At 57.0% G+C, this 26,983-nt stretch overlaps 1 protein-coding gene across 5 annotated transcripts in view; it reads right to left on the minus strand.

Moving 5' to 3' along the window:
* Positions 1-26,983, minus strand: part of INPP5A (inositol polyphosphate-5-phosphatase A) — a 176,926-nt gene that overhangs the window by 61,547 nt on the left and 88,396 nt on the right. For 4 of the 5 annotated variants that reach the window (XM_060033819.1, XM_060033821.1, XM_060033822.1 and 1 more), the window contains exon 5: positions 461-524. The exons of the other annotated variant lie outside the window; for it this stretch is intronic. In XM_060033819.1, coding sequence (XP_059889802.1) covers positions 461-524 — 64 coding nt within the window. The remainder of the gene's footprint in view (positions 1-460; positions 525-26,983) is intronic. 5 annotated transcript variants of the gene reach the window in all.

Below are 26,983 nucleotides of genomic sequence, written 5' to 3' on the forward strand. Positions count from 1 at the left end.
ACAAACATATGCTCTCGCCCATTTTCTTCTGAAATATGCTACCCTCCAGTTGTGTTTTTCATTTTTTTTACTTTCTCACGTTCGACAGGTACACAGACACAAAACACTTCCCTCTCCTCTTGACTGTATTATAGGAAAGCTAGAGTCACCCGCCAGAGCCGTGAGGGGTGGCAGAGGTGCGGGAACGGGCTGGGACGGCCGCGGGCGGGGCGGGACGGGGAGGGGGAAGCCGCCCAGCACAGGCCGGCCACCTCGGCCTCAGAGAAGCCAGAAAGCAGGTGTCCTCACGATTCCCTGCTTAGTGACTGCGCAAACCCCTCGATCAGACCCAGACCATGCGGTGCTCTCGCAGGAACACTGGGTGGGAGGGACCAGGAGAAGCCAGACTAGCGGGCAGGGGGTCGGGGGTCCACCAAGATGGAGAATCCCAGAAGACAGCAGAGCACACATGGAGTCTTACCTTTAAAGTCAAACTGGGAGATGTTTTTTAAGGATTCGTGAAGAAAGTAAAAGCTTCCTAGTGCCTGTAGAGCAAACAGAGAAACGGAGTGAGGCCAGCACGGGAGCGTTTCTAAAGCAGTCCTGAGCGGTGACTAAGAAGCTCTGTGGGTGAGAAAAAGAGTTCAGCTCACTGCAGCCCAATCACAGCCCCCAAACTCAACAGTCAGCCGCAGACACTTCCCGACCCAGGACGCCAGGAGCGCCGGCCCTAGCCAACCCCGAGTAGGCATCTCCCCTGTGGACGCACCCGCCCCGCCCCCTGCCGCCTCCCGTCTGCTGCAGGGTCCAGTGGTCCAGAGGGCGAGGGTCGGGGCAGAGTGGATGGCTCCTGAGTGAGGACACGGCTCCGTTCCGGGCAGCACAGCCTCGCCGTGGCTCCCCCTGCCCCTCGGCGGGCCAGCCGCCCGCTGCCCGGTCCAATCCCTGCTCATCCTTCAGGACTGAGCTGCGACCTCAGAGCCTCCGGAGCCACCGGCCCTGCCCATCCACGATCGACAGCCCGAGCGGCCACGGAGCGCCCGCCGGTGCCAGGAGCTGCTCTGGGCGATGAGTCGGCCCTGCTCGCCCCCCTCAGGAAAAGGCCAAAGTGCAGGGACCGGGCTGCGGTGGGGATGGGGCATCTGGCGCCAAAAGTCACTTGTTTACCTGGGATTCACACTTAACCGGGTGTGTGTGTGCGCGTGTGTAGTTACACATCTTTTTCGTGTGTATCCATGTGTGTGACGGGGACTCAGGCATGTGGTCAGTGCCGACAGGCTCCCCACGGCGCAGGCACAAAGTAAACGGAGTGCACACGCTGCTTGCCAGACTCACCCATCGGGTCTCTGCCCCGAATCCTCTCTGAGAGGATCTGGGCACCTTGGCGCACACACCCGAGGACGAGCCTCCGCTCTCTGTTCTGACCGCGGACAGTCAAGGCCCCTCCAAGAAGAGGGACGTGGGCAGTACTGGACCCTGGAAAGCTGCAGGACCACACCCACGAGCAAACGGATGTCTTCCCGTTTGCTTGGGTAAAGAAAGCACTCAGGAAATGCGTAAGTAAATAACGCAATTGCAAAGATTTGAACTATTGCCTCATTGGATGTGATAAAGCTAACATGATATTAAGAAGTTTACAGTAAATAAATGGAAAATCAATTGCCAAGCCAGGTGCAGAGCTGTAACTCACAGAGTCAGAAAATCCATAATTAGCTCTAATGAATATTTCAAGTCAAAGTTCAACTCAACTTTTTCAACGTCTGACCGACTCCATCGATACAGTTCAGGGCCCATTTGTCACAGGCTGTGAGGACAGGTGGCGGGAAGCAGCCTGCCGACGGGACGCCGGCTCGCGGGTCCTCTGACCCCGCACCTGTCAGCAGTGTGTTCGTCATGTCTCAGAGTATTGACTCCTTGCCTGTTTTGCTAGAAACAATTAAAATACTTTTTACATATTTATAAACCTGACTGTCAAGAGTGCTTATTAATTCTCCATTGGCGAAATGCAGTCCAGCCGCTCCTGTGTCCCCGGAGCAGCAGACACAGGGCGGGCGCCCTGACCTCTGGCAGCAGGATGGCCTCAGGGGCAGCCTCACCCCGCGGCTACGGGGACCCAAGGCCAGAGTTCTCGCGACAGGGCTCTGAAGGGGTGCTGGGTGTGGACCGGATCCGGCCCGTGTGGCTCCTGGTCCCACCTGCCCGGCTCCACTGGATCCTCGAGGGTCTGCAGTGCTGCGAAGCCAGTCCCCTGCCTGGAGCAGGTTGGCTAACAGCTGACGGGACCACAGGCCACACCTGGGCGCTCGTTCGCCTGCGGGAGCTGAGCTCTGAAAGCTGCAGGCCGCTCTGCAGATACACAGAGCCAGGGCACGGGATGGGGCCGTAGGCAGATGTCCCCCACGCTGGACAGGAAGCCACGTATCCGCAGACGTCGGCGAAGTGTGGATTTGCGAAGGGCACCACGGACGGAGCCGCCGCCCACCCGCTGCGGGCCAGGGACTCACCGGCAAAAGCTACTGCTTGGAAACACCCCTCCACCTTCTATTTGCAAACGGATCAGACATTCATTAACCGATCATTTCTGCGCCGATGTTAGCGGCCCAGGTACAGGTTAGCCCTCGGCCCCCACGTCCAGTTGGCTTTCAGACAGTTCCGAACCCTCAAGTCAAATCGACTGAGCGGGAAGGGGCACAGGAGCGAAATGTTCTTCTCCGGATGCAATGAAAGAGGAAACCATACACGTGCTTCTCGCACACGACCCCAAGGCGCTAACAGTGCCCCTGAGGGCACCGTGGGAACAAGAAGGCCGGGTCTCAGCTCCCAGGGCGCCTGCAGAAGGGAGCTTCCCTCCTCCAAGTCCCAGGGAACTCCCACCGCCATCCCCCAGGCAGGGGGCTCCCCGAGAAGCCAGCTGCTGCATTCTAGGACAGGAGAGGGCGAGCCAGGGGGTCACACACAGCCTAGGGCCAGGGAATCTGCCCATCGGGAAGGCCAACTGCCTTTAAATGCAACACAGCTCCTCCCGGAAGGCACTGCATTACACTGTTTCTACGGATAAAGCATTTTCAACATGTCATTTTTTAAAAAAATAAAATAAATGCATCTGAGAAGACGATAAAAACTTCCTAAGACACAGCTGATAACTGATGCTCAAGCCTGCAGCAACCACAGGTCGGGAGCTGCTCTGCGTTAGCATCGATGGGCGGGGATGGCTCACGGCTGGAAAGGCCCCTTGGTTCGGAGGTTATGATGAACCCCTGACATGTCACCTGCTCCGTCCTGGGGAGCAGACAGCGCCCCGTGGACACAGGGCCCCCAAAGGAGGTACGGCCCTGCGTGTGCACACGCGCTGTGGCGTCAGGGAAGCAGCTGTGCTCAGCTCAGCACTGACATTCCAACAGGATCAGACGCAAACATCTCCACCCTCGGAGAACAAAGTTCAGGACACGAGAGGCTGTGATGGGGACCCAGCCATGGGGAGTGATGGGATGTGGCTGTGATGGGGACCCAGCCCTCATAACATGGGGGACCTGCAAGTTCTGAGCACACAGCCATGGGGAGACGCACAGCTCCACGGCCTCACAGCGAGTTTACATCCAGGGGAAGCCGTGCATAAACACACACACAGAGCTCTCTCTCGGAAGCCGGGGCTCTCAGGACACACGCACGGGAAGGCAGGCGGCGCTGCCAGAAACACCAACAGACCCAGCGACCAAATGCCTAACAAGGTGAAGACACACTCGTGCTCCAGCCCTGCAGTGCAGCGCTGCGCAGCAAGGAGAACGAGCAAACCACGCCGAAAACCACACAGGGGCTTCGCGATGTTGAGAGACGGAAGCTCCTGCACCCTCACAGGGCGTGGCGCCCAGGTAACAGACACGGTCAAAAGAGTGCGTTTAAACAGAACGAAGGAATAAAGAGATCGGCACAGAAGTCAGCATGGGGGTTGTGGGGGGAGCAGGGCACGAAGCAACTGCTCTAGAAAGGCCTTGGGTTGTGTGGGGGCTTCCAAGGTGTCCGCTGTGCTGGGCACTCCCAACGCAACTGTCCCCCCAGAGGTGGCTGCCATCCTCAGTGTCGGTGACCAAGGTCAAGGGCACCCCTGGAAGGGCTCAGAGCCTTCACCAACTTTATCTGCACCATCGTACCCACTCCCTCCTCAGGAACTTGTTTTGATGACTGTAGCTTTGTAGTACAGTCTTAAGTCAGGGAGTCTGAGCCCTCCAGCTCCATTTCTTTTCCTCAACATTGCTTTGGCTAAGGAACTTGTTTTATTTTCCATTCAAAGTTCTATTTGAGAAACGTTTGATGTTGCAACATGTAACATTAGCTTATTTTTAATGCTATAAGATCCAATATACAATAATACTGAAAGTTATTTATCCAGTTTTGCTGTTGGACATGAAGACTGCTTCCAAAGTTTTCACTATTAGAACCAATACTAAAACGAACATTGCACAGTGTCCTTGAGCACATGGGAGACATACACACCCGCGTGCATTAAATGTGCATGTACGTGTACGTGACATGCGGCTGGGGCTTCTGGGTCACGGTGGATGGGCATCTTCCACACAGGTTTCTACACGGCGCCCAGCAGTGCCTGCTGCCCCACACCCTCGCCAGGACCTGGTGCCGGCACACCTGGATCTCTGCCAGCCGACTGGGGTGAAATTACACATCACTGTCATCTTATTTGCATTTTCCTTAGACTCGTGCAGCTGAGCACCTCTTTTTAAGAGGAGTGGAAACTTGGGTTTCTCCTGTGAACACCTTATTCTTATCCTTTGCTTATTTTCTATTTCCCTTGTCTACTACTGGTATTACAGAGAATTCCCCCACTCCTTGTGGCTTACCTAGTCAGTTTTTTATGGTATCTTCCATGAAATGAAAGCCTTTATTTTTAAGGTAGTCAAAGTAGCCGACATAGTCCTTTATGGTTTCGCTTTTATGTCTTGTTTGGAAACAGTTCCCTAGTCTGATCCCACAATGAGTCTCAATATTCCATGTAGAACGTGTAAGGTTGTTTCTTTCCCATTTAGGTTTTTACAATAACAGGGACTTACTCGTGGGTGTGGCGCAAGGGGAGATCTAGCGTTACTTCATTCCACATGGAATTCCACACTGTCCGGCTTCCCCTTTACGTATGTGACGACTCATTTACCACATCTCCATCCGTTTGGGGATCTGTTCTCTGGGCTCTCGGTTCTGTTCCATTGGTCTATTTCTAACAGCACTTTTTCCTAGTTTAGCTTTATAATAAGTCTTGATATTTAGTAGCATAAATAAATGCCCCGTTTTGCTTTTCTTCACACTTGCTTCTGTGATTTGGGGCCCTTTATACTTGCATATAAAACTCCAGAACAACGGCCAGATTACACCCGAAACATCCTGCTGGAGTTAGGATCACACACACAGATCGACTCGGGGACAGCTGACGTCTTGGTGATACTACTCAGTCTTCCTGCCCATAAACATGACATATCTTTAACCACATTGAGGTCTGGCTTCTGGATGGTAAAGCAGCCAGTTGCTTTAAGAGACTTTAAAATGTTAAGCCAGTCTTGCGTTCTTGGCATCGGCCTGGCTTGATCACGATGCCCATGTTCACACCTCGCTGGATTCTGTCTGCTGTGCCGTGTCCAGGGTGTTGCCTGTTCCCAACCTGGTCTCTGTCCTCACCACCCGGTGAAATCGCTAAGCCAGGTCTTCGTGCCGGCCCAGCTGCAAACCCACAGGAGACCTTCTGGGACCCTGAGCTTCCCAGCAACATGGGACCTGTCCTCCTGTCACCGACCCGTCCTCCTGCACGGGCCTTCCTTTTGGGTGTCAGGACACCACTCTCGGCCTCCCCGGGGTCTCTTCCCCAGCTCCACGTGGCAGCAGCCATCAGCTCACCCTGCAGCGCCTGCCCCGGAGGCCAGCCTCAGGTGCAGGGAACTCAGTCCCCACGCGACTTCCCGCAAGAGTCCAGCCTCTCCGATTCAGACATTACGGCGCCGGTCCCCCTCCTGCTCCCACTGAAAACCTCGTTCTCTCTGGACACCTCCCGCTGCTTCTCCACCACCACGTCCGCCCCAAACGTCCACTCCCCGCATGAACTCCGCGGTTACAGAAACGTGTCTCTAACCTCCCCTGCCCCACACCAGGTGGGACCCTCGTTTCCTCCACTGCTTCCCCGCCTCTCCCCCACCTGCTGCCAGGGCCACCAGGAGTCTGGCCCTGTGCTCCTCTGCTCTCCAGTCACCCCTCCTCACGACAAGCCCGCCCAGCTCACAAAGCTCTGGCCACACTGGCCCTCCCAGGCCTGGAGATGGCCAAGTTCTGCCGTCATCAAGGCATTACCTGCTGTGCCAGCTTCTTCTCACGAGAGCCTGAGGCCACAGGTTTCCATGGGAATAGAGCCCTGAGGCCGCAGGTTTCCATGGAAATGCTGCCTCCTCTGAGCAGCCCTCCCGGACTGCAGCCCCACAGAGCCCTGTCTTTCTGCAGTGCTGCCCACTCTGGCTGTGTGCTTATTCCCTTCTTTACCGGGAGTGCAGGGAGCTCCTTGAGGGTGGTCCGGTCACCTCTGAGTCCCCCGCACAAGGCCTGGCACGTGGCACGAATCCACCGGTCAGGCGAGAGAGTCGCAGAGGCGCAGGACACCCCGATGAGAGACAGGTCCACGGCTCTGGAGCCAAGGCGCAGAGTTCAAAGGGCAACTTAATGCAGCCTCTAGCGCCTCCATGAAGCTGAGCCTGACTGCAAAGAATAAGGACTTTCACCAATAAGGGGAACAACCGCTTCACAGGAGTGAAGCCCCAAGACTCCGGGCTTAAAACAATTTAATAGATGGAGTAATAAATCAAAGCAAAGTTACGATAACATTCATTAGATTATAAACAAGGATAAATGAAACAAGGCTCCTGCTTCCATCAATGCAGAGCTTCATTGATCTTCGCCGTATAATAAACTCTCGGACGGGCAGCCTAACTGGGCAAGGCGGCACGACTGGACGCGTCAGCCCACGTCACCAGCAGGCGGCCGCGGGGACGCTGCGTTGAGGTGTTGCTGCTTCTCCGAGCAGCTCTGCGACCTCAAACAGGAGCTGACTGACTCTCCACGTCAGCCTGTGGGCTAAACGCGGAAGGACGCCCCCGGACCCCCGCTGACCCTGCAGCCCCAGTCCAGGCAGCCCGCCTGCGCCAGGGACGTGCGTAATGTCATTTGGTCTCCCGCCGACTGCGGCATCTGAAGTTAATCAAATCGGTTGTCCACTGTATTCATCCACTTACGAAGTTAATGACATTCCGTTGCTGAATTAAAAAGCATTTTACAAAGCGTGCACCAGAGCGGCTGGCATGCTGTGCCCCCGGGCGCTGGGCCCCGTCACAGCCTGGCTGTGCTGTCCCCCGTTGGGCTGCCCAGTACCCAGTGCCAGCACTGCTGTCCTGACGGGGGGCAAACCGCGGCGACGGCCACTCAGCGTCCCCTGGCCCGCGACAAACCCTACCAGGGTGACATGCTGCTAACCTTTTCCAGTCGCCGCGTGAAGAGGGCTGGCGTGTCACCAGACGGCCTCGCGGGCGGGCTGCGGGGAGGGCGCATCGCCATGGCCCCGCGCTGCAAGGACGCTGGTCCCACCCCAACCTGCGCACGGCGACCTTGGGCCCAGGACAGCCCTCCCAGAGAACCCACGCACCCCACAAACCGTCCGCACCATATCGAGCTGCACTCAGGCAGCGCGAAGTCTGGCCTGAGAGCCCGAGGGCGGCGCGGGGCGTGGGGCGGTGACGGGGGCCTCGGAGGGACGGTCAGCTTCTGAGCGGGGGGCGCCATCCCCAGGACATCCTGACAGAACAGGTGGAGCCGGGGCGCTGCCCAGACAGCTGGAGGTGGGCTCTGCCATCGCCTGGGACGGGGAGGGTTCGGGAGGGAAGGCGTCCAGCTCTAGACAAGCTGGGGCTGAAGTGGCCCTAAGACACCTCAGGGGGACATCAGGCCCGGAGTCCAGGACAGACGTTTGGGCCCAGATGTCAATGGGGTGCTTGGTGTGTGGAGAGCCCCCCAGGACGGACAAGAGCCAGTGCAAAGGGCAGGGGACAGGGGGCCATCAGCAGGGACACGGCGGGTCAGCGGGGACAAGGGAAGGTCAGCGGGGACACGGAGAGGTCAGTAAGCACACTGGGGGGTCAGCAGGGACAGAGGGAAGTCATGAGAACAGGGGGTCAGTGGGGACCAGGAATGGTCAGCGGGGGCCAGGCACAGTCAGGGAAGAGGACAGGACAAGGGCAGGAGGTGTCCTGGGGGTGGTCTTGAGGGGGCATGGCCACAGGGCCTGACCCGCCGGCACACTGAGTGCCCGGGGCTGGGCACCGAGCCCGGATCCCACGGCTCGGGGCAGTGGTGATGTGGAAGAAATTGTGGCAGGATCCCACAGCCGAGGATCCCAGGCAGCTGCTGCTCCCCGAGGGCAGGGACTCGTGGGGGCCCCGGACCCACCCAGCACCTGGGAGACGCTCTCAGATGCCCCTGTCCACGACCCTACACCCTCCTCCCCCCACGGAATCACTCGCTTTTGTTCAAGGCGGTACCTTGGACCTTCCTTTTCAAAAGGGAAATGCTACTGACTTGGCCTGATTAACAAGTTCCAGGAGCTGACGCCTGACAGCAGGTGGGAAACAGAATTCACGCTGTGGGCCCATCAGCCTCCAAGGCAAGGTGAGAAATGCTGCAGACCCCGAGCCCCTCAGCAAGTACCCGCAAAGCACCTTTAACTGCACATCACCTAAGTTTTTCGTCCCCAAATGAGATTCCTTTGCGGTATGAACGTTCTTTTCAATAATAATACCTTTGCAAATGGAAAGTTTTGATAACGAGCAAAGAAAAATACCAGACTTAAAATAACAACAGATTTAATTATGAAATTTGTTGTCATACTTCCACGTCTAAACGATTTTACCAAGTAAATCAATCAACTTTATGCCAATTAAATTATGTAGAGCGTTTGCATCCTAATTATTAAAACAGCTCTGACTCTCAACTTTTGTCTTCTAAAAATCATTAGCTTTTCAATTACAGTCTCATTCCTCCAAATGTTCTGGAGAAACAGGCTATGAGCATCATGGACGTAGGATTAAGTAAAGTAAAATGCATTTAAGAGCAGCCAACACGGACGCACGCCGTTTACAAACTACCTTCTGCCATCAGAAAAGCCTGGGAATATAAAATGCTACTGAAAAGGTTTAATTGATTTTTAAACTTCAATTATATTGGGAAACTGCCACCTACTTCTGTTTCAAATAATTTAACCCAGTCCTGAGCCCACAGAAATGCTAAAACAGCAGCATCTGCAAAGGGCATGGCTCGCAGGGACCCCAGCCGCTCAAGCCTCACAGCCCTTTCTCAACGTGGCAGAGCCCTGCGGACACTGATTCCACTGACACCACCGCCTGCTCGTGCTGGTGCTGGTGGGTTTCAACCCCGCGTCTACACTGCAGGCGATCCTCCCCCCCACGTTCGCCCCGCACGTGCCCACCGCTCTCCGTCCTCCGGCCTCTACTTTCCACCTGGGGTCCTTTTCCTTCTGCAAGAAGAATGTCCTTGAGGATTTATCGCCCCTTGGGTGGGTCTGCTGGTGACAAATCCTTTTTGGTTTCATTTGAATAAAAACGTCGATTTCACCTTCCATCCTGAAGGTGTCCTGTGGACCTGGGATCCTACGCCAGCAGCTTCCTTCTGGGACGCGGCCTCGGCTGGGAAGGAGGCCGTCGGCGTCACGGCTGCCCCATGGGAGGGACCCCGTCTCTGCCCCTTTGTCCAGGGCTCTGTTCACTTTCACTATCATCTGTTGTCTGGACACAGATTTTGTTTTTTTATCCTGTTTGGGGCCCATTGGGATTGCAGAGTTTGTGTGTTTGTCTCTTATATGCTAGAAACTGTCACTTATTCTCTGTTCAAACACGACTACTGATGCCCTCAGCGTTCCCCTCAGCTCAAGTTCCACGTCTGTCAGACCACACACCTCCCACTCCACCCTTTGTCTTTCCACGATTCCTTTCACCATTTTCTGCTGGCCCACCTGCTGCAGTTCATTCATCTTGTCTTCAGCTCTGCAGTTTCTAGCCTTGTGATCTGGGCAAACACGCCAGGAAAGCCTCATTTGTAGGGGTGCCCGGTCCAGTCTGCCTACAGAGGTCTGTGAGAGACCACGGACACAGTGTCCTCAAAGGAGCACCAGCGGCGCGGCCTCCTGTCCTTCCCTGGAGTCAGGGCCCCGCCAGCTGCAAACACCGGCCCCCAGGCTTCGGCGCCCGCGCTCACCTGCCCGGCCCAACGCTGACCGGCCGCCGCTGCCCTGGCTCCAGCCCACCTTCCTCCCCTCGCCCTCTTCGGGGGTGAGCAGCACAGGGGTCCAGAGCGCGGCCCTGCAGCAGCGCCCCGTGCTCACGTCCCGCACCTGCCCTTCCTGACTTGGGGACCCCAGTCCCGTTACTGGGACCCCAGCGGTGGCGTGGGAGGTGTGCCCCGTGTTTGCTTTGCAGGGCCGCTGTGACCCGCAGCGGGCGGCGCTGGATCGGGACGCAGCCGCTCAGAGTTGACCACCAGGCCGGGCGCATGGTGAGAATCTTCCACCACGCGCAGCCCCCGCCGCGGCCCGGGGAATACAATGGCACAGCAGGGAGGGGCGGTCAGCCGGGAGAGGCTCCCACTGTCTCTGCGTCGCCCCCTCGGTGAGCCTGCTGCCCCCCGCCCCGCGCTGCACCAGATAAAGGCAGGAAGGCGGTGGCTCCCATGCGCCCCACATTTCACATCACGCGGGCAGCATGATGCCCATAACGTGAAAGGAAGGCCCCTCCTCCCTTGCCTCTCTCTGAGGCCAGGTCACAACAGCCGCCCCCTGCGGCCTCGACAGGCATGGGACCTACTGACCCTACTGACGAGGTCACGGAGAAGCAGCGCGACAACCACTCCTCGCCTGCACTCCCCCCGGAACCGCAGAGCTCCCTTCCCTTAGAAAGTAAGAGAAATCAGTGTTTCCTCAGGATAGAGAATCTAGGGGAGGAGAAGGTCGGGAGAGCTTTTCTCCATAAAAGAGGGAAACACTGGCCTGTGCGCTGATGGGGACAATCGGGCCCAGTAGGAAAAACCGATGGCGGGGGGACTCCTGACGGCACGTCCTAGGAGGCCGGTGGGGACACCGAGTCCCCCCAGCCGTGAGCCCAACGTCCCTGCACGGTCGGGATGGGGTGGACAAGGCCCAGGTGCACCCTGTCCTCAGTGGCCGGGGCCTCACACGTCCTGCCTGCCCACTGGTCACAGAGTCACTGGCAAACGATTGAGGGGAGGGTCTGACACGCGGGTGGATGCCGGCGGGAAGGGGACGGGGCTTGAAGTGGTGAGGGGGACACAGGGGGCCCGGGGCCGGGCCCGGGCAGAAGGCGGATCCGGAGGCCTGGGGGCGGCGCCAGGCTTTGGTGGGAGAGGGGATTCTCGGGAGGAGGTCTGTGGGCCTGGGCTTGGCCAGGGGTGGCCGCAGAGACTGCAGGGGGGTGGGGGCCGCTTGGGCAGGGACGCAGGACGCCCCTCGAGTGCTGGGGGCCGTGAAGGCACGGAGGGCAGGCCCTCCCGTGTGCACGCGCGACAGTACGTGCGCTGGGAGCCACTGAGCCACGTGCAGCCTCAACCCCCGACTCCGACGAGGAGAGCTGGGGCCACCTCGGGAGACACACGTAACGAGATCAGGGAGAGCCGTGATGGAGCACAGCTGCCCTGGGCTCACAGCAAAGACCCCAGCGCTGCGAGCCTGTCGTCCCCGTGCCCGGACAGTCTCAATGAGCCTCTAGCGGCACCTCGTCCCGTGCCAGAGAGGAGAGCCCTCCTGGAGTCCGTCCTGCCGGCTGCCTCGCGACCCGCCCTTGACCAGCTGACGGGCGTGTCAATGCCACTCCAAGGGGGCTTGGCGAGCGCACGGAGGACTGGCCGTCACCCTCCCGCGGCTGTCAAGGAAAAGGGCCCGACAGAGCACGGCCACCTGTCCCAGGAGTGTCCTTGGGAATCGTCCTGCCTAGTTTATGAACCCGGGTCACTGAGGCCCCACCCTCCTCTGTAAGGATGTGCTGGCAGGTCTAAAAGCGGAGGGTTACGGTAACACGCGTGTGCGTTCCCTCTCTTTACCGTCTATCTGCGCCTCGGGCGGGGCTGCAGGGGCCGCGCCTGTGACCCTCTGGACTGCCCACCGGGTCCAGTCGTTAGTGTTTCTGGCCTTTCTGTGCCCAAGTCCCCAGCTATAAAATGGGGGGATCACGGTCGCGCTTTCGGGACAATCCTGGCAAACAGGAGGTGCCCAGTAAAAGCGAGTAGCGCTGTGATGCGTCGGAGCGAGGCCGCTTCTGCAGAAGCCACAGAGCCCAACCAACCAGAAAGAGCTACTGCTGCGGCTGACGGTCGGTGAGCTAGTCAAGACCAGTAGAAAGGAAGACAAGCCTGTAAGTCGCACTGAAGAGAAACGATAAAGCCCTTCCAACGCTCCCAAGTGCAAATCCACGCTTCTCCTGAGCGAGGGAGCGGCGTTTCTTCACCTCCCCGATCAGGCTCTAATTCAATCTCTAGGCCGCTGTTTAAAATAAAGCCATCACGGATCCAGATTTTCATTCTTCCCTGCTGAGCCATAAAACCAATCACGTTAAGTTTTTATTACGTAACCTCCACAGAGTGAAACGGTTTGAGGTTAAGATATTTGATGTGCTCTGGCGCGAGCCGGGAGGAGTCTGTCAACGTGCTTCCTTCTGAAAAGGGGATGTTCCGCTTCATTTCCATGCTCTCTCCACCAGCAGCACCTGTACGGTCGGGGGTCGCTCTGACTATAAGAAAACTTAAAGGCGAACCGGAAGGTGGCAAAGGGCCAAGACTTCCTTGGTGAAAATGCAAGACTCTCAAGTCATGTCGTCTGAAAAGGGACCAAAGTGCCGCTTAAACCGGCCCCGCCACTCCCGCTGTCGCCACGCGGCCCAGATCCCCAGCGCATCTGAAAGACGGAGGCGTCTGTTGGGTGTGACCGAGACACAAGGAAACATAACAGACACTTACAAAAGTTACACCTGAAAAATCTCCACTCCAACTTCTGGTCGATGTCTCAGCCAAAAGGTCACAGCTCGGAATTTGCTGGATAAATAAACGCTGGCGAGGCAGATGGATCACCGGAGAATTGATGCATGGCAGCGAATGAATAACCTGCAAATGCCGCCCAAACCCCATCATTTCCACTTTTCCAGGAGCCCGAGATTCATGTCCCCGCATGCTGCCAGTTCATTACCGGGAAGCATCATCCCTCTTCGGCTCCCGCCGGGCGGCGCGCAGCCCCTGGAGGGCCCTTTAATGTTTAATTCCCCATCATCCGCTCCACTGAACAGCTTAATCTCTGCTTGTATGATCAATACTAGATCAGTGTAAATTAAAATGACAATTTTAAAGTAATTAAGCCTGTTAATGCTCGATTCAAGTGTCACTATTTGCACAAGGGATTGAGGAGAAATTGCAGCGTGTCCAGGGTGACAGGAAGATGTCTGAGCTGCCTGGATGGGCCCCGTGGAGCCACCGGGGGCTTCAGCAAAGCGGATTAACTCTGCCGCGCCCTGCCAGGCTACCTCTCCAATTTCTAAAGAGGATAACACAATTTGATAAATTTAATTCCAGCTACAAACTCAATTATTGTGATAATAGATGAAAACTGGGAGGAGATGCTGTACAAGGCCCACATTTTAAAAACTACACTTGACTCCGGAATGAGATAGAACAGTTGTGATTTGATTTGATTTGTTCTCTCTCTTTTGAAAACCCTTTAAATAATTTCGATGGTTGGAACAAGCGTGCACATTGATTAAATAGCGTAGCTCTGACCCCAACGGGGCCGCAGCCCCACCGGTTCAGGTCACAGTGTAACATCTGCTGCCGCTCGTAGCAGCCATCTTTAGCCAGGCACAATCACATCTTGCATTACTGGCTCTCGTAAACTGATATATAAACCTCAGCCTTGCCCATTCCCGGCTGGTCTGGCCCCAGCCCGGAAAGATGCGTCCGGCCATTTTTTCCCTGAGTGGCGGGTGGGAGTGGAGGATTAATAAAAAAAAATTAAACAAACAAAAAATCACCTGTGCTCGCCCAGTACCTGGAGCAATGGGCCCAGAGTACAAGTCAGACGCTCTGACTGATTCTCCTGCACAGGTATTTCTCCACCTGAGCCACTTACCGGGGGGGGCGGGGGGGCACACACGGGGGACGGTGTCCACAGCACTGGAAGGGCTGCTCCAAGGGGACACCTGCCGTCCCTGGGCCTCATCCTTCAACTCACCAATAAAAGCTGACAACCAAACATTAATATCAAGATGAAGAGAGACGTGTAGCAGTTTCCATCTGAAAGATGCGGAAGTGCCCTGCAGCCCATCTCTCAGGGCCTCCTGGGACCATCGCGGACACTGGGCCACCCCGGAAGGCGGCTGGGAGCAGGAGAGCCGCGGCAGAGGGCCAGGGCCTCCCCGATCCAGGGCAGCTGAGCGGGCTTTGTAGCCTTCCGTCGCCTGAATGTCCCTCCACTTTTTGCAGAGGAGGGAGGCTGTAGTCAGCACTTCCCCACCAGGGCCTTGCCTGCTGCCCATCTGGCGATGCGACCACAACTGGGACGCAGTGGGCACCGTCCCGCCAGCAGGATATGGCGGAAAATCCACGCAATCGTAGCAGCATGTCTGCACGTGGTTCTCCTCTTTGGCTTCTAACTGCAAACATCCCAACTACAGATTATCAGGTTCGAAGGTGAGGAAGTAGACGGGAAGGAATTTCTAGTGATGCATTAAAATTAGCCGTGACGTGGAGGAGAGCTGGGCACGTGATCATTCGATTTTAAGGCGAACGCGGGGAGGGGCCATCAGCGTGCTGACATTCCTCCCTTTCAACCCGGAACACAATCATACAACGAGGAAAACCCCAAATCTCAGCCCACTTTTCCTTGTAATAGTTAAAAAGCAGGACTTCCGGAAGGCAAGAGACACAAAATCAAGGGAAAACCATGGGACACGCTGATTTTCAGGACAGGTATTCATGTGAGTCTCAGAGGTGGTGTCCGGGGCTCTCGGGACACAAGGCACCCGGGAGGGCGGCTCTAGGTGGAAGGTGACGGGCTCGACACTGTGGGCCTTTTCTGAAAACACCAGGAATTCTGCAGGGAACACGGAACGCACATACAGTTTCCGAGCTCTGTCCGCTTTTCGTTTCCTCCTGTCCGATGGGCCTGGAGTAGGAACAGCTCAGCTGGTGGGACTCACCCTGGGGGGGCGCAGCCCAGAGACGCTGGCGCCCAGCCACCACCTCAGAAAGGTCTGGGCAGGGAGGGGCGGCCTGTTGACGGCTCAGCACCCGGCTGCACAGGGGGGTGTGGAGCCCCTGCCAACAAGTCCCCCGCCGATGGGGGCCCTGAGAGCCACGCCGCACCACCGCAGACGGCAGCCGCAGACGGCCCCCCGGCGGGAACCCTGCACCGGCCTTGCCCGACGCCACTTCCTCTCTTTCAAGGGACAGGGCTGGGACCAACAGGAAGCAGCACAGTCTGGATGGGCGAGTCTAACAGACATAAATCCAGAAAGGATGTGGCCGACACGTGGAGCCCAACGGCCACGTCCCCCACTGAGTTACAACCCAGGGGCACCACGAGGCTCGGACGCGGAGGAGGACCTCCGCCAGCTGGCTGCGCGTGGCGGGCACCAGGCTGTGCTGTTCGCACACGTGGGCCTGGGGGTGAAGGCACAGGACAACCGGGGACCAGCCAGCAAAGCCCTGCACTGGCCACCCTCACGGTCCAGCGTGAGGACTGACGCCCGGACGGCGGACGCAGCTCCGTGCACGCAGCGGGCACGAGTCGGGCACTGGCCCACGGCAGGCTGTCCTTCCCCGGAGACCCTGCACCTCGCTCTCCTCGACGGGCTGCGTACAGTCTACAAGGCAGAGCCCGGCCAGCCCACGCCACCCCGGGCTCCGCCTGGACCCCGGCCCATCACAGGAACTCAGGCGTCGCCCACACGGAAGGCTGGCCTATGCCCACCTCCCCGGGAGCTCCGGGGAGGCCTCAGGAAGCCCCTCCTCACCAGGCCTTCACGGGACCCTGTGCCCGCCCTCCTCTGGGAACGGGCTGTGAAACCCAATGGGCCACACTCCTGGGGCGCAGCTCCCGGGGTCTGCCGTCCAGCTGCGGCATCAGAGGAGGGGTCTGCTCGGACGGCTCCTGGGGGCCCCCTGGGAGCGTGAGGCTGGAGCCCCGGCGCAGTGGCGCAGGGTCCCGGGAGAAGGACGGGGGGGCCTGGTAATCTGGGTGAGCTCAGGGCTGGGGGGCGGGGGCGCGTCACTCAGGCTGAATGAACGGACAACAGGTAAACTGTGAGTCGACGGGACCACTCTTTACGTTCACTGCTTCACTGATTTCCTGTCAAAAAATGCTAACAAGCCTGAAAGTCCTTAAGAGCTTTACAATTTTTCAGTTGTTCACCAGGACATTCCAGGAGCTGCATTTGTTTCCAGGCGGCGGGTGACACGCGCTCCATCACACCTGTCTGCCCCTGACCGATCGTCACCCGGGCCCTGCCGCTGCCACCGAGAGCCCGGCCCGATTCCCACCCAGAGAGCCGGCCGAGGGTGAGGGAAGGGCCCTGCCAGCGGCCCGCCGTGGTGGGACGGAAGCAGAGACAAACAACCGCCTGGATCAGGAAAACTGCCCCAAGCGGGGCTTTGGGCAAAGGAACAGGGGCCCCTTCACCAAGGAATCACATCGATACGGCCGTGACCCTGCGCACACAGTGAGCGCTATGTAGGTGGGGGACAGCCTGGGGACACCGGGGTCGGCAAGCACGGGCAGCTGTGTGAGCAGCCTGTGGTGGGCGGGGGAGCCGCGGCCGCGATGGGGACCACTCACTCCTACACCGCACGGCTGCGCGCGGGCCACTTCCTGCACCCCCCGCCCCAGGAGCTTCTTCCTAGCCCCTCCCCACACCCAGCCTGCAGACCCCACGCCCGTCTCACAGGCCCCATCACAGGAATGTATATCACGTGCAAATGGACTGGCCAACTACACACCAAAAGACAGCGCCCGCCAGCCCAAAGTCAGGAAAAAGTGTGCACCAAAGTCAACACTAATTATTTCACTGAGTTGGAACAATGCTACATTCAAAATCAATAAAGCCTTATTTTACCTAAGGAATGAATTTTATACTGATAATACCTGCATAGGGCACATGTGACACTGCAAATCATTCACACTCTGCTGTTACTTCCTGCGGAGCGTTAAGTTTCCTCAATCGTAAGACGTACAGAACAATTTGTGTGGCTTTCACCTGGAGTCAGCTTGTCATGGAAATACCCTTTCTCAGTTAAATCATTTAAAGTTTGACTGCTTATCAGCCATTAAACACATGACTAGGTATTTTTTACAGTGTTATTGATGGAGATAGAAAACTGTATAGACTTAAAGTTTGCAATTAGATGAGGCGTGACATGTCTACACACCTGTGAAACCAACACCACAATCAAGGTAACAAGCACGTCCATCATCCGGGGGGCTTCCCTGTGTCCCCTGGTCCCCGGATCCCTCCAGCCCCCGTCTGAGGAAACCACTAACTACTTTCTGTCATTGTAGATCAGTTTTCGTTTTCAAGATTATACAAATGGAGTCACACAGAATGTGTTTCGTCTGGCGTCTTTCACGTGGCATAATCTCTACATCCATCCGTACCATCTCCTGTATCAACAGTTCTTCACCTTCCACTGCCGAGTGGTACTGTAGCTGGTCTATCCACTGACCTGCTGCTGATGTTTGGGTCGTCCACAGTTTGGGGGTAAAGTTCCCATAAACACTTACGTACAGTCCTTGTGTGGACATGTGCTTTCATCTTTCCTAGCTGGGTACCTAGTGGTGGAAAGGCTAGGTCATATGGTAGGTGTATTTTTGACTTAAGACACTCCCCACGTGTCTCCCCAGTGGTTGTGTGACCTGACATTTCCACTGTAGCAATATCTGAGAGTTCAGCTCTTCCTCACCCTCTCCAGCTCTTGACGTGGTGTCTTTTCACTTAAGCCAACAGTGGAACATCTGTGATCTTTAACGAACAGCGTGCTCCTCATCGCGTGGCTCTAGTGACTAATGGTGTTGAGGGTATGTTCACATGCTTATCTGCCATTTCTATACTTCGTCTGGTGAACTGTCTGTTCAGATCTTTCAGAAATTCAGTCATCTGGTTAGTACTGATTCGTAACAGTTCTTTATATGTACTACTCTACATAAAGTCCTTTATCAGAGATATTTTGCAAATATTTTTTCTTTGGCTGTGAACTATTTTTGTACCTTTTGAAGCACAACTGCTTTTCATTTTGATGATAGCTTAAGTTTTCTTTAGTAGTCGTTTGCGCTTTTTGTGTCATATTTAAGGACTCTTTGCCGAAGCCAAAGCCACTAAGATTTCCTCCTATGTTTCCTGTAGAAGCTTTATGGTTCTAGCTCTTACACTAGGTCTGTAGTCTGTTTGGGTTAAACTTTCATAAGTTTTGAAGTAAGGATTAAGGCTTTGTTGTCGTACATGGCCATCTGTCACAGCACCAGTTGGGAAACGATTATTGTCCCCACACTGAGTTGCCCCAATACCTTCATCAAAAATCAATGGTGGGGTGGGCCTGTTTCTAGATTCTCCATTCTGCTCCATGATCGATTTCTCTGGTTTTACAAGACTACACTGTCCTGAGTATTGTAGATTTATAATAAATCTTAACCAGGTAGTATAACTCCTCCATCTTTGTTCATTTTCAAAGTTGTTTTGGCTAATCTAGGTTCTTTACATTTCCATATAAATTTTAGAACCAGTTTGTCAACGTCTATTAAAAAAAAAGTCTGCTCTGATTTTGATTGGTACTGCACTGAATCTTTACATAGATTTTGGGAGAAATGACATCTTAACAATACTGAGTCTTTCAATCCATGAACATGGTATATCTCTCCATTCTTCTTTAATTTCTCTCAACAGTATGTTGTAGTGCTTATCTTTGGCCTAAGTTATTCTAAATATTTCACATTTTGGTGCTACTATAAATGGTAACGTTATTGGAATTTCATTTTCCGCCTAAATCATTTACAAGTTGACAGCTTACAAGCTGTACCTACATGACTAGATTTTAAAGACATGAACAAAACACTTTTCCATCAGCAAATCCATTCTGACTAGTCATGAAAGCACTGCATTCTGTATTGTTTCTCCCTGAAGGAGATATTGTCCTCATTACGGTCAATGCAGTCAATTCAGTAAAGCTGATCTCAAGCCTCCAACAATTTGCCCTTGGCTCTGGACTGCGTTTTCAAAACTACAGCACAGAGGGGTGGAGATATGCATTTGGAGGTGCAGTGTGGTTTGGCTGGAGTGAAAGGGTGTGTGTGCAGGGATGGGGGCTGTAAGCTGTACTCCAGGACTGGTCACACCCTGGTTTCCTCATCCCAGGAGACTCAGAGTCTGCACTGTCTTCACCTCCTGGGTCCAGCCCATTTCTCCTCAGTGTTCACTAGGGGACATGCCCCGGATGGCTCAGGCTCAGAGAAAGGAAGGCACAGAGTCAAGAAAGTAAAACCAAAGCGGGTCACTACTTCTGGTGCACTCTGGGTACCGATTTCAGCAAGAACTTCAAAGCCACATCTATAGGCCTTTCACATTCCAAACAACCCGCCCATCCCTTCCCTGCCTCTCTGATGGCCTTACCTCTTTTCCCAAAACTCTGCAGTGGTTCCCTGCTGACCACTCAAATTCCCCTGCCTGATGCTCAAGGAATCTCCAGGATGCTAGCCTCCTCCTTCACTGTAATCTCTCTCAGACAGCCTGTGTTCAACGGCCGGAACTACCCCCATGCACTGCCCACAGCCGCCTCTGTGCATCAGCGCACAAACCCACACGCCATCTCCCTGAGGCCAGGCCGCCCGAGCACCACCTCCACCTGCTCCTCGGCCGTCTCCTCTGAGGTCAGCAATAAGGGAAGGAATCTCTTCCTGCTATTTCTTTTTTTAAAAGTTTCTCTTAAAAAGTCACAGTTCCGCAAAGCTTATAATGGAAAAATAGCAGTGCTCTGACCATTTCAAGTTTCACTCCCCAGAGGCTATTACTCTCTTTTAATTGTTTCCTTTGGCATGTCCCTCTGTATCTCTAAAGCTTACAATGCTACTTCTTGATTTTCTAGTCTTCAGTATTGACTACTGATTTTTCCACTGTGGAGGATGAGGATTTAATCCCTTCACACCATCTTCCTCCTTCATCCACATGACACACACACACATACACACACACACTATCCCTCATCCCCATCCTCCAGATAAAAACACATTTTTACTTAAATTAATAATCAGTATTTATATCATTATAACTTTGAAAATGCTCTTCACAATAGAACCATTTATTTCATTACAACTGCTTTTCCTCTCTTGAACAGCTCTTTGTTTTCCCTGGAGTTCGTTACCGCCTTCTTTTTTTGTTAACTGAGTTCTTTAATATACATTCATCATAAGTCATTCACACACTCTCTAAACCTCATCTCAGTGTGTTTCCACATCAATCCCACCTGCTTGGAGACTCTCTCTCAGAAACTTAACCAGCTGCATGACTGCTCTCTAGCCTATTACATGGTTATCCTCCTGGGATCTCCCTTCACTACTGACCTGGGGGTTCCCTTGAGAGCTGAGAATCAGGCCTAGCACAGAGGAGCACACATCAGTGTTTCCCAAGCTGAACAGAAAGGGCATCCAGTCTTCACGCCCAGGGAGCCAGGTAAGGCCCTCTGCTAAGAGCCCAGCAGACACCTGGTCAGGGCGGAGGTAACCAACCCTCACGTCTGAGCTCTCTGCTCCTGCCCTCAAGGGAGCTGGTGTGCTCAAACCCCTGCTTCCTGTGCTTCCTGGACCTTTGGGTAGAGAACCAAAGCTTCCTGACAGAGGGCACTGGGGACATGCTATTTTAAAAGGCCTTACATATCTGATGTACCATTTTCTGCACGTTTATAAGCTGTGGCTGGATGGGAATTCTGGATGGAAATTCCGGCATGCCAGAGGTTAAGGTCTGTCTTTTGCCTTCCAGTGTGGCCCTGGAAGTAGGCACTGCCAGGGTCCCTGCCCCCCTGGCCCTTGCCCTTCCCTCTCTTCCCTTAGAGTCGCCCCATGGGGCCTCGAGGCTGGGTCTTTATGCCCTCACTCCCTCAGTCACCAGGGTGGGCTGCCCAGGCAGGACATGGCCTCAGGGGGAGGCAGGCAGGGGAGGCCACCCAGGACCACGTGCCCCACGGCCAGCAGCAGGCCATCCCCAAAGGGGCCCAGGGGGCCCATCTCCGAGTCTGCCCTGGTCTTGTGCCCACATGACTGCCCTGCCTGGACTGCCCTTTCCCCCTTCCTTCCCCACCCACTCCCACACATCCTTCAGGGTCTCACTAAATGCCGTCCTCAGAGCAGGACGTCCTCAATGCCGTCCTGCTCTCCACTCCTGTCACCATCAGGCCCCGCGGGCGCTTCCAGGCAGCAGACACGGGCACATCAGCTCTCTTCACACCTCCCAACTGCGCAGCTGTGTGTTTGCCCCAGCGTCCACGAGGGCAGAGAGTGTGAGGATGTCAGGTCACACGTAGGGTCACATGCAGCACGTCACATGCTGTGGGTTGAGTGTCGCGTGTCTGCATGTTTGCTCACTGGAGTGTGCAAGCTCCGCGAGGGCCAAGAGCGTGAGTGCGCTGCGTGTAGCGCATGGGGAATCGCAGGCAGCGTGGCGTGTCCCGTGTCTCTGCGTCCGTGGCACCCGCAGTAGGCCCAGCACACAGAGCACAGCACGCGTGTCCTGCAGCCAAACTGAAAGGCTCCACCGCACCTTCGAGCCCCCTGCCGAGAACAGCAGACCCAGCTCTCAGAAGGCCGACACCTGTGGTCTCGGCTCCGCGCGTGCCAACACACCGGCAGGACCGGGCCAAGCCTGCGCGAGGAGCCTTCTGCGGCTGCCCCCGGGCAGTCTTCTTGGTCTTTGGTGGGAAATGGAGGGCAGTGCTCCGAACGTCCTACGGCAGCCAGCAAGCCTCTGAAGGGCACGTCATCCTCCGAGACACATGTTCTCATCTGAAACGTGGCTTCTGGGGGGAAGTGGTGCCCAAAGCGAGGGGCAGGTACCAGAGCTCCAGAAATGGGCATGACGGCTGGAAAACAGGACCCAGGACTGGACACTCAGGGGTGTCTGGCACTCGGACAAGCTCCCTGCTGGAGAGGGGTCGTCTCAGCCCCCAGAGGGCAGGCCACGTGTCCAGGCTGGTGGGGCTCCTCCCACCTCCCACCCAAAACCCCGACTGGCTGACGCCACACCTGGGGTCCTGCACCCTACCATCATGCTGGTACAGCAGCCATTGCCATGTCCCCCTCACTCCACCACCTCCAAACAGGATGGAGAAAAGCAGCTCCTTCCTCCTGGACCCTCCATCCCTCCCCAACAGGCCCCCCTAAACCCCCGAGGGCTCTGTCCTCTGCAGGACCCAGTGACACCTCCGTGCCCCAGCCAGTGGCCCTCCTTCCCTCTGGCCAGCACGCCAGCCGCTCTCCGAAACGTCTCCAGCCTTCCTGACCTGGCCTGGCCTGGGCGGCGGTCAGGACCCCAGGCTCTCGGGCAAGGCACTGAGGCAGCCTTGTGGCCTGGGATTCAAGTCCAGGTGAGGCAGACAAGCCGCCACGGCCTTGGCCTCCTCCTGCACCCAGTATGGGCAACCGTGGGCGGCGCGAGGATGCCGGGAGAGGCCTTCCATGGACGGCTCCTGCCGGAGCAGACGCGGGGCCCTGCACACGTGCTTTCCACGGCACCAGCACTCAGCATCACCTGTGGGATGGCCCACACAGGACCTGCAGCCACTGCTTCCCACGGCCACGAGCAGGCACACAGGGGCCCTCCTGGAGCTAAGGGCCGCACGGCAGCCTTGGGCACACAGAGCGCGGGGTGGGACAGCACACCGCTCCCCCCCGGGGCCCTAGGCACAGCCTCCTTCTTCCTGCCACCCCGGGGTCCAGCCCAGGGAGCTCCCACGCCTGGCGGTGCCCTGTTCCAGCCACCAGTGGGAACGGCCACTGGCTCTCGGGGCAGCAGGACCCGCTGTCGGCCACGAGACATGTTTAAAGTCTGCCAGGTCTTCCCAGGTGAGTTTTCACCTCACGACGGCCCCACAGAAGGCGCCACACAGCACTTCCTCTGTCCTTCCCGAGTGGCCCCCAGTCCCCAGCCCTCCCGCCTTCCTGCCAGGCCCGCGGACCCAGACTGTGCGGCGACCCGATGCGCCCAAGCTTTCGGGGCCTCTGGAGAGGAGAGCCTCCGGAAGCACCCGGCCTGGCGTCTCCTGGGCTCCCAGAAGGTCACCGCATCCAAGACTCAAGCCGCGTGGTTGCAGACAGCTCTCAGACCCCCGGGGTCACAGCCCGGTGGGCAAGTGGGTTTTCAGAGGACCCGGAGGGCTCTGCCCCACCGCTGGCCCGCAGCCAGGACACACCCAGCTCCGCGGAGCACACGGCCAGATCAAACTAGCCCAGCAACTGTCCTCCTCGCTTGATAGCCCAACGCCAGCTCATCCGTTAGAGGGAAATAAAGAAGTCGAGCCTAAATGCATAAAAAATTATGATGGAAGCCCTAAATAAGGCCCCGGCTGCAAGCTTATTGAGTCAAAAATCAATCAATCAATGAACAAGTGGATTAGGCGCACCTCATAAGCCCCAAAGAAATAATTCGCCCAAACGCTGGGATTTAACAGTTGAGGACCAAATTCCAACACCTTTAGGAAGTAAATAATGAAAAATCAATTTAAAGAAAAAACAGATCAAGAACCCTGGGCTCTGGCCCGCGGACACGTTTATTGCTGAGTGCCGTCTCTCGGCTGACCCGAAAACTTCGGGAGGCGCTTATTTACTTCCAGCACCTTCCAGAGATCAATATTTTTAATTTGGATCCCAGTTATTATTTTTCACATCACAGCAGCGGGGAGCAGAGTAAAGTGGCTCATATTTTAGTGCTAAAAAGATCGATATGACAGTTTCACCTTCCCTGCAGCCCCTGCCGCTGCCCGGCCGCACATCACCACGTCCCACGGGGCTGCAGGGGCCGCAGCGGGAGCGGCCGTCCCCCACCCCCGAGGCCGACAGCCGTGATTTAGCTGAGCGTGGAGGGCCCGGTGCCCTCGGAAAACCAATCTTGCTTCCCTCACTTTATCAGGCCTGTCTGGACCCACAGGCGGGGCGAGAGGCTGGGAGACGGGGCGGGGCCGGAGGGGCCCCCGAAAGTAGGTCGGTTCCCTCATCAGGATGCGTTTGCCCTCCTCCCCTTCCCTGGAGCAGAGAACATCAGTAAGCGCCGTTACTTTTCTATAAATTTTCCCTAAAGTCTCATCCAGGAGAGCAGAGACAGGGAAGGGGCGGGTCCCGGAGCAAGGAGCCAGGAGGGTCCAGGAGAGCAGAGACAGGGAAGGGGCGGGTCCCGGAGCAAGGAGCCAGGAGGGTCCAGGAGGGCGTCTCCTCGGAAGGGGCGTGGCTTCCGGCCTGACCCTGCACAGGCACTGGGCCACCGAGGGGCGGGGGGAGGGCCCTGGGACACGGCTGGAAGGCCGGCCCAGACCCTCCTGCGGAAGGAGGCCACCAAGGCCAGCGTGGACCCTCCAGACTTGTGCTCCGCCGGTGAGGGGAGGAAGCAGCCCCCAACACGGGGAGGAGCAGGAAGAAGAGGGGGTTGCTTTGGTGGTGACCTGCCTTCACGGGGTCCCGGGCCCAGGAGCCACCAGCATGGACAGTGGAGTGAGCGGGAACGCAGATGGACCCTCCAGGGCGAGGACCTCCTTGGGGCACACACAGACCCCCACGCCCACCCCAGGCGCCAGGGCCTGTCCTTGGGCCTCCTGGTCTGACGTGGAGAGAGAAATGCCGTCAGGCCACTGCACGCTCTTGGCCTGGGGACCCATGGACAGGTGGGTTTGCAAAGCGCAGCTTTACGCCAGGGATGGAGAGGTGCTTCCTGGAGGGGCCTGAAAGGGTCGCTTCTCCCAACTTCAACATCACCCCCGCCCCCGACCAGTGAGGCCACGGTCCCGGGAAACCTTTGTGAGCCTTGAATTTGTGTCAGTGGGTTTCTGGTCTGGCCACACTCTCACCCCACAGGAAATGAAGCCCACCCATGCGCCCCTTCCAGGGGCCAAGTTAACCGCGGATGAAGCTGGAGGCCGGTGGTGGGAAGCAGAGGAGGGCGAGCCTGGGACCCTGGGCAGCGCGGGGCCTCCACCTTCCAGGTGCAGCCCCGGAGACCCTCCCCCCACCGGCCTTCCCGGTGCCCTGGGGACACAGGTGCCGGCCACTGACAGCCGCTGACCCGTCTGCCCAGACGCACCCCCACTTTCCGAGCTTTGAGGGGAAGTCGGCACTCTCCCAGCCCACGGACGCCCGCATGGCTGCCCCGACCCCATGGCTCCCCCTGGGCCCACGACCCCAGCCCGGCGCCAACAGGGGGAGCCCTCCACCAGCCTCCGGCCCGTGCTCCCCGGGCGTCACGTCCACTGGACAGGCGGCCACGCGGCTCAGGTCCTGCAGGCTGACGCCGGACAAGGGGGACTCGCGAAGGCGCCGCCAGAAAGGCCCCTCCCGGCACAGATGCGTGCGGGGCTGACATGGTGCCACTGCGGGAGGGGAGGGGAGGGGAGGGGAGGGGCGAGGCCACGGCACGGGGCAGCCATGCCCGCCCCGCCGCAGAGACGGTGGGGGCCGCCCGCCCTCTGAGGGGGCGACGCCCTCCAGGCTCCCCGCCCAGTCGCCTGAGCAGGCCAGGTCGGGAGGCTCTGGGGGGTCCTGCCCAGCAGGCTGGAGCTGATGCCCATGGCCGCCAGCTGCTCCTCCAGCACGTGCTTCGGGGAGAAAACCAAGCAAGGGCCTGTGCCTGCCCTCACGTGCTCGGAGCACCAACCCTCTGTACCGGGGGCTCCCCAGGGACTTGCGTCAGCCCCACCCCTCAGGTGGCCCCTCTGGTACTGCACGTTGGGGTCTCTGGGCCAGGCTGCGCGTCCTGCCTCAGGAGCGAGGTGCCTACCCCATTCTCCTCCCCTTCTTCATCACAGGTGACCAGGTGAGAGGGGCACGTGAGTGGCCACTGGCTGTGCCTGCTTGGAGCCTTCACCAGCCCTGAGCAGCCCTGAACTTACTCTGATAAACAGCCCACTCTCCTTCCTCTGAGGAAAGTCCCAACCCACCTTGGGGCCCATCCTTGTAACTGAGAAGGTTTCTTCCAAGCACTCTTGTATGAATCACTTTTCGGACAAAGTCACAGATTCACATCACATGCCCGACTGTTAACGCTCTTCCACCGGACTCCATGGTTAAATCCAATGATGTACGGGGGGTGCTCACACTGCCACTGCTGACGCTTCTGTCATGAGCACGCATGACAGACGCGGGGAGCCAGGCCCTGGGAAGGGGCGGGATGTGCGTATGAAAAGGAGGGGCACTGGAGGGAGGAGGGAAGGGAGAGGCCCGGGAGGAGGCAGGCTAGCACTCTGACCTCTCCTGGGGCAGCTGGTCCACGGGGCCTGTGAAGCAAGGGCACCCGGGGAGGGCAGGGCTGGTGCAAAGGGCCTGCAGTACCTGCAGGGGACGGAGGAGGGAAAGAGCAGGACGGAGGGTGCGTCGGGGTGGCAGCCACCTTCCTCGGGACGCGGGCTTGCAGAACGCAGCACCACCGCGGTGCAGGAGGGATGGCTGAACGACAGCCGTGCCCCCCTCTCTTGGTCTCCTCTGCATTTTTCTTTTTAAAGGCATTTTTTTTAAGATTTTTTTTTCACGTGGACCATTTTTAGTCTTTATTGAATTTGTTACAATATTGCTTCTGTTCTACGTTTTGGTTTTTTGGCTGCCAAGCATGTGGGATCTAGTTCTCTGACCAGGGATCGAACCCACACCCCCTGCGCTGGAAGGGCGTCCCAGCAA

Source organism: Delphinus delphis, chromosome 16 (assembly GCF_949987515.2).
Source record: "Delphinus delphis chromosome 16, mDelDel1.2, whole genome shotgun sequence".
Taxonomy (NCBI): Eukaryota; Metazoa; Chordata; class Mammalia; order Artiodactyla; family Delphinidae; genus Delphinus; species Delphinus delphis.